Source organism: Zeus faber (assembly GCF_960531495.2).
Source record: "Zeus faber genome assembly, chromosome: 22".
NCBI lineage: Eukaryota > Metazoa > Chordata > Actinopteri > Zeiformes > Zeidae > Zeus > Zeus faber.
In genome coordinates this window covers 24,800,839-24,818,528 of record NC_137209.1, presented here as the reverse complement: position 1 = coordinate 24,818,528, position 17,690 = coordinate 24,800,839, and the positions used below count along the sequence as shown (strand labels likewise).

Below are 17,690 nucleotides of genomic sequence, written 5' to 3'. Positions count from 1 at the left end.
GGCCATTTCTCCATCTCTCCATCAGCTCCAGCTGGAAGTCATCTCACCATCAGCTCTTGCTCGGGGACGGTAGCTCAGGAGGTAGAGCTGGTGGTCTAGTCATCTAAAGGTTGCTGGTTGGATCCCAGGCTCCTCCTGCTAGCATGCTGTAGTGTCCTTGAGCAAGACACTTAACCCCTCATTGCTCCTGATGGCTGCGTCCGTCGCTGTTTGAATGATTGTAAGTGGCTTTGGATAAAAGCGTCTGATCAATGACGAAATGTAAAATGTAAGCTGGAGGTCATCTCTCCATCACCTCCAGCTGGAGGCCATTTCTCCATCTCTCTATCAGCTCCAGCTGGAGGTCATCTCTCCATCACCTCCAGCTGGAGGCCATTTCTCCATCTCTCTATCAGCTCCAGCTGGAGGTCATCTCTCCATCACCTCCAGCTGGAGGCCATTTCTCCATCTCTCTATCAGCTCCAGCTGGAGGTCATCTCTCCATCACCTCCAGCTGGAGGCCATTTCTCCATCTCTCCATCAGCTCCAGCTGGAGGTCATCTCTCCATCACCTCCAGCTGGAGGCCATTTCTCAATCACCTCCAGCTGGAGGCCATTTCTCCATCAGCTCCAGCTGGAGGCCATCTCTCCATCAGCTCCAGCTGGAGATAATTTCTCCATCACCTCCAGCTGGAGGCCATTTCTCCATCTCACCATCAGCTCCAACTGGAGGTCATCTCACCATCAGCTCCAACTGGAGGTCATCTCTCCATCACCTCCAGCTGGAGGCCATTTCTCCATCTCTCCATCAGCTCCAGCGGGAGGTAATTTCTCCATCACCTCCAGCTGGAGGCCATTTCTCCGTCAGCTCCTCACAAGGTGTTGACCTTCCAGGTCGTTCACGTGGAAGCAAACGATCACGTTGTTAAAATCCATAAATAGTTAAAAACACAACGTCAATATAAAACTTTATTGATCGACGTCGTGAGACGACAGTCTCCCTCTCCTGAGTCTTTGGCCTCCATTCATCCACCCATTCACCCCTCCATCCGTCATCCATCCTTCCTTCCGTTCATTGTCCATGAAAAGTCTGTTGCCTCCATGGCTCCATGTCTCTATGTGACGGAGGTGGATTTCTGTCCTCTGATGGAGCACCACGCCATGAACACATCCCTGCAGGGGAACAACACAGGACTTTAGCGCCACCTGCAGGTTCAGGGTCTTCTTTCAGTTCCACTTCTGTTATTCTTCCGGTCCAAGTGGAATCCTGCCTTCTGATTGGCCGGCGGCCGCCAGCAGCGCTGGTTCATCCTGGTGACACTTCATATAAACTACAAAGACTTAAAGAGATCAACGTGGACATGGATACAAACATCTCCATGTATTTATTCTTGAAAAATTAGACAAGGACTTTGAAGACCTCAAGGCCCAAAATAAAGCAGGAAAGAGATAACAAATAAAACATCATCATATGTCAGATTATTTCAAAACTAAGACTCTTCCATGACTTTCCAGACCCCATAAACTCTGATTCAAGACTCTTCCATGACTTTCCAGACCCCATAAACTCTGATTCAAGACTCTTCCATGACTTTCCAGACCCCCTGCTGACCTGCAGTGTGTGGCCACACACTCGTTGCTGCAGTACTCCTGGTCCCAGTCGCTGCTCTGCACCGCCGGCTTGCTGCAGCCGGCACGAGCACAGAGGTTGGGGCCACCGGGGGGCGGTGCAGGGGGTCCAGGAGCTACGTCGACCTCCACCTCCATCTGGAAGGAAAAGTTCATACATTTCATTCTTCATTATTATTCAGGATATCATCAGAGAAATCACCCGACGAGTACGTTATGAAGCTAACACCCGGAACCCCAGACAGGAAGTCTCCTCTTACTGCTTCCTCTCCGCCGGCAGGGGGCGGCAGAGGCTCCGCCCCCATCGAGGTGACCAGGACAGGCGTGGCGGAGTCGGAGCGAAGCGCCGGCAGCACCAGCTTGATCTGCAGAGGGGAAGGGGCTGCGGTCACGCCCCGTGGCTTGGCTTGCAGGGGGGGCGGGGTCTGCAGGGGGGGGGGGGCCTGGGCGTGCACCATCTGCTGCAGCCGCGGGGCGCCATGCATCTGCTGCAGTGGGGGGGGCTGGCGGGCCGAGGAACACGGGGCGGGGGAAGCCGTCACCGTCACGCCGCCAGAAGGCGACGCTGTCTTCCTGATGATGATCTTGGTGACGGCGTGTGGGGGAGGCTGCGCCGGGGGGGCGGGGCGGGTGGCGCCCGTGCGGGAGCGGGTGGAGACCACCGGGAGGTCCAGGATGATGTTGGAGGTGCAGATGTTGGTGATGGTGTTCTCCTCTGGGTTGTACTGCTGAGCCCGGGCTGGGCGGGGCACCGAGGAGGCGGCCCGGGTCGGAGCCGGTGGGGGCGGAGCTTGGGAAGGTGGCGAGGGGGCGGAGCCCAGCACCTCCATGGGAATCTGGGGGGTGGTACGCAAAATGCATCACTTTAATAACTAATTCTGAGATGCTGGGCTAACTGATCCCAGCCGCAGTCATGCACTGAGCTAACAGTTAGGATGCAGAGCTGGAGTTTCCCTGAGACACCCGTCCACCTTTAGGCATCTCATGCTAACTGGGTTAGCTCTATGCATGGCTGCAGATGGGATCAGCTAGCCTCCCTTCCATTACCGTGGCATCATAAATATAATAGATATGATAAATATGATGAATGTGATGTGCATGGTGGATGTGACTCGTATGATGAATGTGATGTGCATGGTGGATGTGACTCGTATGATGAATGTGATGTGCATGGTGGATGTGACTCGTATGATGAATGTGATGTGCATGGTGGATATGACTCGTATGATGAACGTGATGTGCATGGTGGATGTGACTCATGATGAATGTGATGTGCATGGTGGATGTGACTCGTATGATGAACGTGATGTGCATGGTGGATATGACTCATGATGAATGTGATGTGCATGGTGGATGTGACTCGTATGATGAACGTGATGTGCATGGTGGATATGACTCATGTGATGAATGTGATGTGCATGGTGGATGTGACTCGTATGATGAATGTGATGTGCATGGTGGATGTGACTCGTATGATGAATGTGATGTGCATGGTGGATGTGACTCGTATGATGAACGTGATGTGCATGGTGGATGTGACTCGTATGATGAACGTGATGTGCATGGTGGATGTGACTCGTATGATGAACGTGATGTGCATGGTGGATGTGACTCGTATGATGAATGTGATGTGCATGGTGGATGTGACTCGTATGATGAACGTGATGTGCATGGTGGATGTGACTCGTATGATGAACGTGATGTGCATGGTGGATGTGACTCGTATGATGAATGTGATGTGCATGGTGGATGTGACTCGTATGATGAATGTGATGTGCATGGTGGATGTGACTCGTATGATAAATGTGATGTGCATGGTGGATATGACTCATGTGATGAATGTGATGTGCATGGTGGATGTGACTCGTATGATGAATGTGATGTGCATGGTGGATGTGACTCGTATGATGAATGTGATGTGCATGGTGGATGTGACTCGTATGATGAATGTGATGTGCATGGTGGATATGACTCGTATGATGAATGTGATGTGCATGGTGGATGTGACTCGTATGATGAATGTGATGTGCATGGTGGATGTGACTCGTATGATGAATGTGATGTGCATGGTGGATATGACTCGTATGATGAATGTGATGTGCATGGTGGATGTGACTCGTATGATAAATGTGATGTGCATGGTGGATATGACTCATGTGATGAATGTGATGTGCATGGTGGATGTGACTCGTATGATGAACGTGATGTGCATGGTGGATGTGACTCGTATGATGAACGTGATGTGCATGGTGGATGTGAGTCGTATGATGAACGTGATGTGCATGGTGGATATGACTCATGATGAATGTGATGTGCATGGTGGGTATGACTCATGATGAATGTGATGTGCATGGTGGGTATGACTCGTGATGAATGTGATGTGCATGGTGGATATGACTTATGTGATGAATGTGATGTGCATGGTGGATATGACTCATGTGATGAATGTGATGTGCATGGTGGATGTGACTCGTATGATGAATGTGATGTGCATGGTGGATATGACTCATGTGATGAATGTGATGTGCATGGTGGATATGACTCATGTGATGAATGTGATGTGCATGGTGGATATGACTCATGTGATGAATGTGATGTGCATGGTGGATATGACTTATGTGATGAATGTGATGTGCATGGTGGATGTGACTCGTATGATGAATGTGATGTGAATGGTGGATATGACTCATGTGATGAATGTGATGTGCATGGTGGATGTGACTCGTATGATGAATGTGATGTGCATGGTGGATGTGACTCGTATGATGAATGTGATGTGCATGGTGGATGTGACTCGTATGATGAATGTGATGTGCATGGTGGATATGACTCGTATGATGAATGTGATGTGCATGGTGGATATGACTCGTATGATGAATGTGATGTGCATGGTGGATGTGACTCGTATGATGAATGTGATGTGCATGGTGGATATGACTCGTATGATGAATGTGATGTGCATGGTGGGTATGACTCGTGATGAATGTGATGTGCATGGTGGATATGACTTATGTGATGAATGTGATGTGCATGGTGGATATGACTCGTATGATGAATGTGATGTGCATGGTGGATATGAACCGTATGATGAATGTGATGTGCATGGTGGATGTGACTCGTATGATGAATGTGATGTGCATGGTGGATGTGACTCGTATGATGAATGTGATGTGCATGGTGGATATGACTCGTATGATGAATGTGATGTGCATGGTGGATATGAACCGTATGATGAATGTGATGTGCATGGTGGATATGACTCGTATGCATGTTTCGACCTGGCTGGCTCTGTAGGCCGTCAGAACTTTCACATATTCTCTTTTCGCTGCTTCGTTCTTCTTCTTGTAAACCTGAGAAGAAGCAAAAAAACTAAGATATGAAAACTATGAAGACTCTTAAAAACAAAGCAAATGTGATTTGACATGGAGGACTGAACATGTCTGCGGCTGTTGTCGGTCTAACGACAGTCCACTCAGGGTGATGATGTCATACATCTGCAGGAGGTGATGCAGAATTTAAAAACCAAAAACAATGAAACCAGATCAGATAAAACTGGATTCCTAAGAGTTTGTAGTGACTTACACGGGCAGAGTCCTGGAATGCAGGTGCTGGAAATTCTTGAATGTCAGTTAATGTCGAGAGGAAAAATAAAGGCCCCGCCCCCACAGAGCCCCACCCACTTGCCGAACTTCCTGGCGGCGTCATTGTGCTGTATCATAACAACGTCTAATTTTTCTGTTTTATGACTGAATGATGCTGAAGACTCATCAGTTGACATCACACGCCACGTTTTGGAGACTTCAAATCAAAGTCTTTGATGTTTGGTGAAAAGTTAAAGCTTCATCAGTTGAAAAGTAAAACCGATTCAAACCGTTCAATACAACAAAAACACAGCTTTTCATCCTCCCTTTGAAAATCTATTTTTTACATGTTATTTATGTTAAAATATATCAATATTTTTATAAGATATCATTTTGATATCAAATATATATTCATATTTTTCTATTATATTTCAGTTTCATTTATTTTATCTATATTTTAAATCAGTGTTTCTCAAATGGGGTTCTCGTACCCCGAGGAGGACTGCGGGGAATGACCAAAGCAAAACAAAAATATATTTAAAAAATTATTGGTTATTTAAAATGAATTTTTTTTTATAATAAATACAGGATATTATGTATGTTAATTGTAGTTTTTTTTCTTCCAATGTCAGTGAAGCTGTTAAAACATGAAATGGTGCAGTCACAGCGCCGGCGAAGGGTTCAAATTGGACTGGCTGTTGTGGGCGTGTCAGCTCAAATTGGACTGGCTGTTGCTTTGCAGCGCCCTGTGGCCGGCGAGGTGACTGTACCATTAAAGGGGTACACTACAAAAAACAGTTTGACAACCACTGGTTTAAAGGATATATAAATGATGGTTGTTTATAAAATGTTCCATATAACACTGCATATTTAGCAAAGCAATGTTTATCTTGTTTGTAGAGAAATAAAGATTCAAATGTATAATTTCTGTTTGAGAGAGAATTTGTTCCGTGAAATATTGTACTACAATATACCATATACTACTAATAAAAACACAAATATAATATACTACTATATTTGTAAGGCATGGATTTATCATCTCCTTCTCCACCTGCTTTTGCTCCTCCCCCAGGCTGTCCCACATGGAGGCCACGATGCGAGACACCTCCCCGAAGGAGGCGTGGGGGTTCTGGCCCTTGATGGCGGCCTGCGTGTCCCTGAAGAACAGGGCGTAGGCCGACACGGGCTTCACCGGCTCCCGGGGGTCCTTCCTCCTCCCCCCGCCCCCTCCGCCACCCCCCCGCCGAAGGAAGGCCGGGGAGGCGGAGCCACATGAGGAAACCGCTGGGAAGGGGGCGGAGTCTGTGACGGAAGGGTCGAGAGGGATGACACCCGGAGAGGCGGAGAGAGAGACGGGGGACTCCACCAGGACACTCTGAGCCGGGGGAGGGTGGAGAAAAAATAACAATATTATAACGATATCCAGCATCATATCACGATGTCCATGTTATAACGATATCTAGTCTCAAGGCCATGATGTTATAACGATATCTAGTCTCAAGGCCATGATGTTGTAACGGTATCTAGTCTCAAGGCCATGATGTTGTAACGGTATCTAGTCTCAAGGCCATGATGTTATAACGATATCTAGTCTCAAGGCCATGATGTTGTAACGGTATCTAGTCTCAAGGCCATGATGTTGTAACGATATCTAGTCTCAAGGCCATGATGTTGTAACGGTATCTAGTCTCAAGGCCATGATGTTGTAACGATATCTAGTCTCAAGGCCATGATGTTGTAACGGTATCTAGTCTCAAGGCCATGATGTTGTAACGGTATCTAGTCTCAAGGCCATGATGTTGTAACGGTATCTAGTCTCAAGGCCATGATGTTATAACGATATCTAGTCTCAAGGCCATGATGTTGTAACGGTATCTAGTCTCAAGGCCATGATGTTGTAACGATATCTAGTCTTAAGGCCATGATGTTGTAACGATATCTAGTCTCAAGGCCATGATGTTGTAACGATATCTAGTCTCAAGGCCATGATGTTGTAACGGTATCTAGTCTCAAGGCCATGATGTTGTAACGATATCTAGTCTCAAGGCCATGATGTTGTAACGATATCTAGTCTCAAGGCCATGATGTTGTAACGATATCTAGTCTCAAGGCCATGATGTTGTAACGATATCTAGTCTCAAGGCCATGATGTTGTAACGGTATCTAGTCTCAAGGCCATGATGTTGTAACGATATCTAGTCTCAAGGCCATGATGTTGTAACGGTATCTAGTCTCAAGGCCATGATGTTGTAACGATATCTAGTCTTAAGGCCATGATGTTGTAACGGTATCTAGTCTCAAGGCCATGATGTTGTAACGGTATCTAGTCTCAAGGCCATGATGTTGTAACGATATCTAGTCTCAAGGCCATGATGTTGTAACGGTATCTAGTCTCAAGGCCATGATGTTGTAACGGTATCTAGTCTCAAGGCCATGATGTTGTAACGGTATCTAGTCTCAAGGCCATGATGTTGTAACGGTATCTAGTCTCAAGGCCATGATGTTGTAACGGTATCTAGTCTCAAGGCCATGATGTTGTAACGATATCTAGTCTTAAGGCCATGATGTTGTAACGGTATCTAGTCTCAAGGCCATGATGTTGTAACGGTATCTAGTCTCAAGGCCATGATGTTGTAACGATATCTAGTCTCAAGGCCATGATGTTGTAACGGTATCTAGTCTCAAGGCCATGATGTTGTAACGATATCTAGTCTTAAGGCCATGATGTTGTAACGGTATCTAGTCTCAAGGCCATGATGTTGTAACGGTATCTAGTCTCAAGGCCATGATGTTGTAACGGTATCTAGTCTTAAGGCCATGATGTTATAACGATATCTAGTCTCAAGGCCATGATGTTGTAACGATATCTAGTCTCAAGGCCATGATGTTGTAACGGTATCTAGTCTCAAGGCCATGATGTTGTAACGGTATCTAGTCTCAAGGCCATGATGTTGTAACGATATCTAGTCTCAAGGCCATGATGTTGTAACGGTATCTAGTCTCAAGGCCATGATGTTGTAACGATATCTAGTCTCAAGGCCATGATGTTGTAACGGTATCTAGTCTCAAGGCCATGATGTTGTAACGGTATCTAGTCTCAAGGCCATGATGTTGTAACGGTATCTAGTCTCAAGGCCATGATGTTGTAACGGTATCTAGTCTCAAGGCCATGATGTTGTAACGGTATCTAGTCTCAAGGCCATGATGTTGTAACGATATCTAGTCTCAAGGCCATGATGTTGTAACGGTATCTAGTCTCAAGGCCATGATGTTGTAACGGTATCTAGTCTCAAGGCCATGATGTTGTAACGATATCTAGTCTCAAGGCCATGATGTTGTAACGGTATCTAGTCTCAAGGCCATGATGTTGTAACGATATCTAGTCTCAAGGCCATGATGTTGTAACGGTATCTAGTCTCAAGGCCATGATGTTGTAACGGTATCTAGTCTCAAGGCCATGATGTTGTAACGGTATCTAGTCTCAAGGCCATGATGTTGTAACGGTATTGCGATATGAAAAACAAAACTAATTTCCAGTCTCATTGAAAATGGAATTGAAATTGATCGGTAAGGTCGCGCTGCTCACCCGCCTGAAGTCGTCCATGTCGTCGTCCTGTAGCGAGTTGGTGGGCGAGGCAGCAGCGGACAGCGGGTTCTGTGGCGAGGGGGCGGGCCTAAGCATGGCCCCGCCCCCCAGGCCCAGCCCCAGTTGTGTGCTCAGCTCCGATTGGTCAATGGTGGAGAGCGGGCTGCCACCCAGAAGCCCGGCGGCCACGTCATCCAGCGGGACGTCGATGGTCATGGGGGACGAGTTGCTGAACTGGGAGCCAATGGGATGGCGCAGATCCTGGAGGGAGGAAATGGGGGGCGGAGCTTAAAATTAGAGAACCTGATTTTCACAAACACACTAAAATAAATCATTTCTAGCGGTTCTATTTCTAAATGGATCATATTCATACATTTATACATAATTAGAAAAAAATATATATACATCTAAAACAAAGGCATTGATGATGATGTTATGTTGTGATAGATGAATAGATGGATGCATGGACAGACAGACAGGTAGACCGATAGTTTCATTTTGTTTTTTCTGCATTCTGATTGGTCAGCAGAAGCAACCAGCGCTCCGTTCCTTCTGAGTAGCGACCTACTTGGTACGTACTTGGCATTGTACATGTACTTGTACGTGTACTTCTCAAAGCGCTGTACCCACCATGGCCAGCGTGGAGCCCAGCAGAGCGCCCCCTCCTGGCTGGCTGAAGCCCCCCAGGCTCAGAGCACCCAGGGCCTGGGAGGGGGGATGGACGAAGGCGGAGGCAAAGGAGGGGTCATCGCCCCCGACGACGGCGCTGTCGGGCCGGTGGAAGTGGGACACGGAGAGGGCGGAGTCAGGGTCCAGCGCGATGGGCGGGATCTCAAACTCCTCATCACCCAGGCTCGGGGTGTGGAACGTCTGCGGGTTCAAGTGGGAATCCAGATGTGATACTTCGTTGGTCTGGTAGAAGAAACCACAAGCTCCTCTGCAGTTTCCAGTGTTGGTGGCGTGGCCCCTATGTACTAAGTAGTGTTCTAGTATGTACGAAGCCATGTGCTAGTATCTATTAAGTTGAGTCCTAGTTTGTACTAAGTAGAGCCCTAGTATATACTAAGCAGTGTTCTAGTATGTATTAAGTGGTGTGCTAGGATCTATTAAATACGGTCCTAGTATGTATTAAGTAAAGCCCTAGTATGTACTAATTAGTGTTCGAGTATGTACTAAGTATCGGCTAGTGTGAACTAATCAGTGTGCTAAGTAGTGTGCCAGTATCTATAGAGTCCTAGTATGTACGAGTTAGTGTTATAGTATGTACAAAGTAGTATGCTTCTATGAACTAATCAGTGTACTAAGTAGGGTGCTAGTATCTATTAAGTAGAGTTCAAGTATGTACGACGTAGTGTTCTAGAATGGACAAAGTACTGTTCTTGTATGTATTAAGTACAGTAGTGTTCTAAAATGTACTATGTGGTGTTCTAGTATGTATTAAGTACAGTAGTGTTCTAGTATGTACTATGTAGTGTTCTAGTACGCGCTAAGTAGGGTTCTAGTATGTACTATGTAGTGTTCTAGTATGTAGGAAGTAGTGAACTGTATTACTTGTGGACCAGTGGTGTTCTAGTGTTGTAATAGTGGTGTACTGGTGCAGTAGTGGTGTATTGGTGTACTGGTGGTGTACTGGTGTACGAGTGATGTACTGGTGCAGTAGTGGTGTATTGGTGTACTGGTGGTGTAGTGGTGTACTTGTGGTGTACTGGTGGTGTACTGGTGGTGTGCTGGTGGTGCGCTGGTGGTGTGCCGGTGGTGCGCTGGTGGTATATTGGTGGTGTACTGTTGGTGTACTGGCGGTGTCCTGGTGGTGCACTGGCGGCGTGCGGGCGGTGCGCTGGTGTTCCACTGGTGGTGCACTGGCAGTGCGCTTGTGGTAAACTGGTATTGTACTGGTGGTGTACTTGTGGTGTACTGGTGGTGTAATGGTGGTGTACTGGTACTGGTGGAGCCAGTTTACCTCCACCTTTTTTAAGATAAGAAAAGGTGGAGGTGTAGAAGGTTTACCTCAGACGAGAGGAAGGGGTGACAGGACCCTGAGACGGTCAGGAAGCCATCGCTGCCTCCAGGAAGCTGAAACATGGACAGGAGCACAGTGGTGCTGGGTATGATCAGGTCAGGAACCTGTCCAGTCCATACGAGCCGGTCAACACCTCTTCGGTCTGGTCCGGTACAGTCCGGTCAGGTCCAGTCCAGTACAGTCCGGTCCAGTCCATACAAGTCGGTCTGCACTTCTCCAGTCCGGTCCAGTCCAGTCCAATCTAGTCAAATACAGTCCAGTCCGGTGCAGTCCAGTCTAGTCCGGTACTGTCTGGTCCGGTACAGTCCGGTCCAGTCAATACAAGTCTGCACCTCTCCGGTCAGGTCCAGTGCGGTCCAGTCAAGTCTAGTCACGTACAGTCCGGTCCGGTACAGTGCGGTCCAGTCTATACAAGTCGGTCTTCACCTCCCCTGTCCGGTCCAGTCCGGGCCAGTCACGTATATTCCGGTCCGTTCCAGTCTAGTCCTGCTGTGGTCCGGTCCAGTAAAGTATCGACAGTCATTTAGTAAAGCGACGGTACCGACGGCGGTACCGGCGAGGCCCGCGACCACAACAGTGTGTTTTTATTTCACGTCTCTTCATGGAATAAACCGGGACACTTTTTAACCGAACCTTAGCACGGAGACCCGGTGCTCCGTCCCTGCGAGACCCGGTGCGACCTGGTGAGACCCGGCGGCACGTACACGGAACATTGTTCTAAAATCAGTTTTTACAATGTTCATTATTAAAACAAAGTTCAACCAATCACTCAATATTCTGCTGTGATTGAAGGTTTTTCTTTTTACAATTCAGTAGTTAAATATATGTTATATATATAAAGATATGTTCATATCAACTCATCCCATCTCATCATAACACGTGGGCATGGCCATCAGGTGGGAGCAGTTTAGATGTCGTGTAGGTCGTACGATAGAACCGATTTATCATGTTTAGTGACTAATACAGAAGAAAAAGGAAATTTGAAAAAAATCAAAAACTAAATCTCAATATTGGTCTAAAAGAAAAAATCACAATTTGATTATTTTCTATCTCATCGTTCAGCCCTAGTTTTTACTGTATTTCCAAACTATTTTATGACTATTTTTCGTACAATTTTTATCCTAATTTTTATACTTTGTCGGCTGCACATTGATGCTGCGAATCTCCCGCTCCATCACTTCCCAAAGGTTCTGTTGGTTGTGATCCGGTGACGGATGATCCGGGAAGGAAACCGAACAACACTCAACTCGTCATCATGGTCATGAAAGCATGACTGTTGCTTTGTGACACGGTGCTTCATTAAGCAGGAAGTAGACACTGGAGGATGGGTGTGGCCATGAAGGGAGGCACATGGTCAGCAACAATACTCAGGTAGGCGGTGGCATTCAAGCCATGATGGATTGGTATTAACCCATAATGTGCCAAGAAAACATTCGCTACACCATGACACCACCACCTGGACTGTTGACACAAGGCAGGTTGGGTCCACGCATTCATAATGGTGGCGCCAAATTGTGACCCTGTGTCGGTTTGTCTCAGCAGAACTGGAGGTTGATCAGACCAGGCCGCGTCGGTCCAGTTTTGGAAGCCTGTGCCCGGTGCAGCCTCAGCTTCCTGTTCTTCTGACAGAAGTGGAACCCGACGTGGTTCTGCCGTTGTTGTCCATCCACCTCAAGGTGCCACGTGTGGTGTTGACATGTTGTTCTGCTCACCACATTGTACAGAGCGCTCATCTGAGTGACGTAGCCTTTCTGTCAGCTCCAACCGGTATGACCGTTCTCCGTTGACCTCCCTCCTCAACGAGGCCTTTCCCCCACAGAACTGCCGCTCACTGGATGTTTTTTGTTTTTCTCACCATTCTGAGTAAACACTAGAGACTGTTCTGCGTGAAAATCCAGTACATCAGCAGTTAGAGAAATACTCTGACCAGCCTGTCTGGCACCAACAGTCACACCACGGTGGAAAACACTGACATCACATTGTTTCCTGTTCTGATGTGACCCCTACATCTACATATACACCTACCCCTGTATCTGCAGGATGTGTCCCCTACATCTACATATACAACTACCCTGTATCTGCAGGATGTGACCCCTACATCTACAACTACCCTGTATCTGCAGGACGTGACCCCTACATCTACATATACAACTACCCTGTATCTGCAGGACGTGACCCCTACATCTACATATACAACTACGCTGTATCTGCAGGATGTGACCCCTACATCTACATATACACCTACCCCTGTATCTGCAGGATGTGTCCCCTACATCTACATATACAACTACCCTGTATCTGCAGGATGTGACCCCTACATCTACATATACAACTACCCTGTATCTGCAGGATGTGACCCCTACATCTACAACTACCCTGTATCTGCAGGACGTGACCCCTACATCTACATATACAACTACCCTGTATCTGCAGGATGTGACCCCTACATCTACAACTACCCTGTATCTGCAGGACGTGACCCCTACATCTACATATACAACTACCCTGTATCTGCAGGACGTGACCCCTACATCTACATATACAACTACCCTGTATCTGCAGGATGTGACCCCTACATCTACAACTACCCTGTATCTGCAGGACGTGACCCCTACATCTACATATACAACTACCCTGTATCTGCAGGACGTGACCCCTACATCTACATATACAACTACGCTGTATCTGCAGGACGTGACCCCTACATCTACATATACACCTACCCCTGTATCTGCAGGATGTGTCCCCTACATCTACATATACACCTACCCCTGTATCTGCAGGATGTGTCCCCTACATCTACATATACAACTACCCTGTATCTGCAGGATGTGACCCCTACATCTACAACTACCCTGTATCTGCAGGACGTGACCCCTACATCTACATATACAACTACCCTGTATCTGCAGGACGTGACCCCTACATCTACATATACAACTACGCTGTATCTGCAGGATGTGACCCCTACATCTACAACTACCCTGTATCTGCAGGATGTGACCCCTACATCTACAACTACCCTGTATCTGCAGGACGTGACCCCTACATCTACATATACAACTACCCTGTATCTGCAGGACGTGACCCCTACATCTACATATACAACTACGCTGTATCTGCAGGATGTGACCCCTACATCTACATATACAACTACCCTGTATCTGCAGGATGTGACCCCTACATCTACATATACAACTACCCTGTATCTGCAGGATGTGACCCCTACATCTACAACTACCCTGTATCTGCAGGACGTGACCCCTACATCTACATATACAACTACCCTGTATCTGCAGGATGTGACCCCTACATCTACAACTACCCTGTATCTGCAGGACGTGACCCCTACATCTACATATACAACTACCCTGTATCTGCAGGACGTGACCCCTACATCTACATATACAACTACGCTGTATCTGCAGGACGTGACCCCTACATCTACATATACACCTACCCCTGTATCTGCAGGATGTGTCCCCTACATCTACATATACACCTACCCCTGTATCTGCAGGATGTGTCCCCTACATCTACATATACAACTACCCTGTATCTGCAGGATGTGACCCCTACATCTACAACTACCCTGTATCTGCAGGACGTGACCCCTACATCTACATATACAACTACCCTGTATCTGCAGGACGTGACCCCTACATCTACATATACAACTACGCTGTATCTGCAGGATGTGACCCCTACATCTACAACTACCCTGTATCTGCAGGATGTGACCCCTACATCTACAACTACCCTGTATCTGCAGGATGTGTCCCCTACATCTACATATACAACTACCCTGTATCTGCAGCATGTGACCCCTACATCTACAACTACCCTGTATCTGCAGGACGTGACCCCTACATCTACATATACAACTACCCTGTATCTGCAGGACGTGACCCCTACATCTACATATACAACTACGCTGTATCTGCAGGATGTGACCCCTACATCTACAACTACCCTGTATCTGCAGGATGTGACCCCTACATCTACAACTACCCTGTATCTGCAGGACGTGACCCCTACATCTACATATACAACTACCCTGTATCTGCAGGACGTGACCCCTACATCTACATATACAACTACCCTGTATCTGCAGCATGTGACCCCTACATCTACAACTACCCTGTATCTGCAGGACGTGACCCCTACATCTACATATACAACTACCCTGTATCTGCAGGACGTGACACCTACATCTACATATACAACTACGCTGTATCTGCAGGATGTGACCCCTACATCTACAACTACCCTGTATCTGCAGGATGTGACCCCTACATCTACATCTACAACTACCCTGTATCTGCAGGACGTGACCCCTACATCTACATCTACAACTACCCTGTATCTGCAGGATGTGACCCCTACATCTACAACTACCCTGTATCTGCAGGATGTGACCCCTACATCTACAACTACCCTGTATCTGCAGGATGTGACCCCTACATCTACATATACAACTACCCTGTATCTGCAGGATGTGACCCCTACATCTACATATACAACTACCCTGTATCTGCAGGATGTGTCCCCTACATCTACATATACAACTACCCTGTATCTGCAGGATGTGACCCCTACATCTACAACTACCCTGTATCTGCAGGACGTGACCCCTACATCTACATATACAACTACCCTGTATCTGCAGGACGTGACCCCTACATCTACATATACAACTACGCTGTATTTGCAGGATGTGACCCCTACATCTACAACTACCCTGTATCTGCAGGATGTGACCCCTACATCTACAACTACCCTGTATCTGCAGGACGTGACCCCTACATCTACATATACAACTACCCTGTATCTGCAGGATGTGACCCCTACATCTACAACTACCCTGTATCTGCAGGATGTGACCCCTACATCTACATTAACAACTACTCTGTATCTGCAGGACGTGACCCCTACATCTACATATACAACTACCCTGTATCTGCAGGACGTGACCCCTACATCTACATTAACAACTACTCTGTATCTGCAGGACGTGACCCCTACATCTACATATACAACTACCCTGTATCTGCAGGACGTGACCCCTACATCTACAACTACCCTGTATCTGCAGGATGTGACCCCTACATCTACATATACAACTACCCTGTATCTGCAGGATGGGATGCATTGTACTGCTGCCATACAATTGGCTGATTAGATAACTGCATGAATAAGTAGGTGTCCAGGTGGTACTAATAAGGTGGTACTAATAAGGTGGTACTAATAAAGTGTTCAGTGAGTGTAGATACATGCACAGTACATACATAGTAACACACAGTACACACACACAGTACACACACACAGTGTACACACAGAGTGCCCACAAAGTACACACACACAATACATACATAGTACACACAGTACGCACACAGCGCACACACGCACACAGAGTACACACAAACACTACACACAGCGTGCACACATAGTATACAGTACATGCATAGTACACATAGTCCCTGTGTCAGTATTTGGGTGTGGTGTCTTACCTCCATCTCCCAGGAATCTGATCAGTTTCCCCACACATCACAACATGGAGCCCGCTTCCGGGTTACGCTGAACAGCGGAAGTGACGTCAGCAGGAAGGAAGTGACGCGTCGCTCCGCAAGAAAACCTTTCATTACTATTTTCGTCATTATCATTATTATTAGGATAATTATTATTGCCATTTTCAGCATTATTATTCTCATTATAATTATCATTATCGTTATCATTATCATCATTATTGTTAGTATCATTAGCTTCGTCATCATCATTGTTATCATTATCAGTCATTATCTTCTTTATCATAATTTATTATTATTAGTATCGTAAGTATCATTATCATTTTTATTTTCCTTATTATTAGTATCATAAGAATCATTATCTTCATTATTAGTATCGTTATTATCATTATTCTTATTAGTATCGTTAGAATCATTATCATTATTATTAGTATCGTTAGTATCATTATCATTATTATTAGTATCGTTAGTATCATTATTATTATTATTAGTATCGTTAGTATCATTATTATTAATATTGCTAGTATGATTATCATTATTATTATCATCATTATTATACCCCCATCGGTATTCTATGGCTTGTGCCTGGGCGTAGCACAATGGCTGCCCCCACCCTCTTTCAAATGTCAAAACATCAACCCGATTCACTTTTTTTACCACAAAACTCACCCCGTTCGGCACTTGAGTATCATCCCCAGCCTGACAAAGCATTACGTTGCTGCCATGACCCAAAGCCAAAGGAAGTCGGCAGTTTTGAACTAAAGCTGCCATTTTAGCTTTGTACGTTCACGGACTCCTCCAAGGAGATTTATCGGGTCGCGGTCTGGGACACTTGCACTACGAGGACCCGAAGTATTTAAGTATTATTAATATTATTATTACCGCCATTATTTCTATTATTATCGTTATTATTACCATTATTATCATCAATTAATTATTACCATCATTATTGTCATAATGTTTATTATTATTATCATCATCATATGATCATAATTATTGTTATTATAATTATTACCATCATTATTATGATAATTACTATCATTATTATTAATAATAAACTCTGAACCATTCAGAAGCAGTTTTGCCAAACAACATTCTATACAGTCCACATGGCGCCTCCTGCTGGACAAGACTGGTACTGCAACAGAATGTGAACCCATCATGTGATGTTACATTTACATTACATTAAGTCATTGATCAGACGCTTTTATCCAAAGCCACTTACAATTGTTCAAACACCGACGGACGCAGCCATCAGGAGCAATTAGGGGTTAAGTGTCTTGCTCAAGGACACTACAGCATGCGAGCAGGAGGAGCCTGTTATAGAAGGTTGAGGGTTTGACGCCTCGTCGCAGGTTTGTCGTGGTTCC

At 46.1% G+C, this 17,690-nt stretch overlaps 1 protein-coding gene across 1 annotated transcript; it reads right to left on the bottom strand.

Annotated features, from left to right (window-relative positions):
- Nucleotides 1–906: 906 nt before the first annotated feature.
- On the bottom strand, nucleotides 907–16,358 carry tox4b (TOX high mobility group box family member 4 b). Its single transcript, XM_080022992.1, has 9 exons — nucleotides 16,306–16,358; nucleotides 10,783–10,848; nucleotides 9,406–9,645; nucleotides 8,776–9,036; nucleotides 6,241–6,564; nucleotides 4,887–4,958; nucleotides 1,869–2,444; nucleotides 1,592–1,746; nucleotides 907–1,152 (listed from the first exon to the last, which is right to left on the bottom strand). The coding sequence occupies exons 1-9, from the start codon at nucleotides 16,309–16,311 to the stop codon at nucleotides 1,095–1,097; spliced, it is 1,758 nt and encodes a 585-aa protein (XP_079879118.1). The 5' UTR covers nucleotides 16,312–16,358; the 3' UTR covers nucleotides 907–1,094.
- Nucleotides 16,359–17,690: the final 1,332 nt, after the last annotated feature.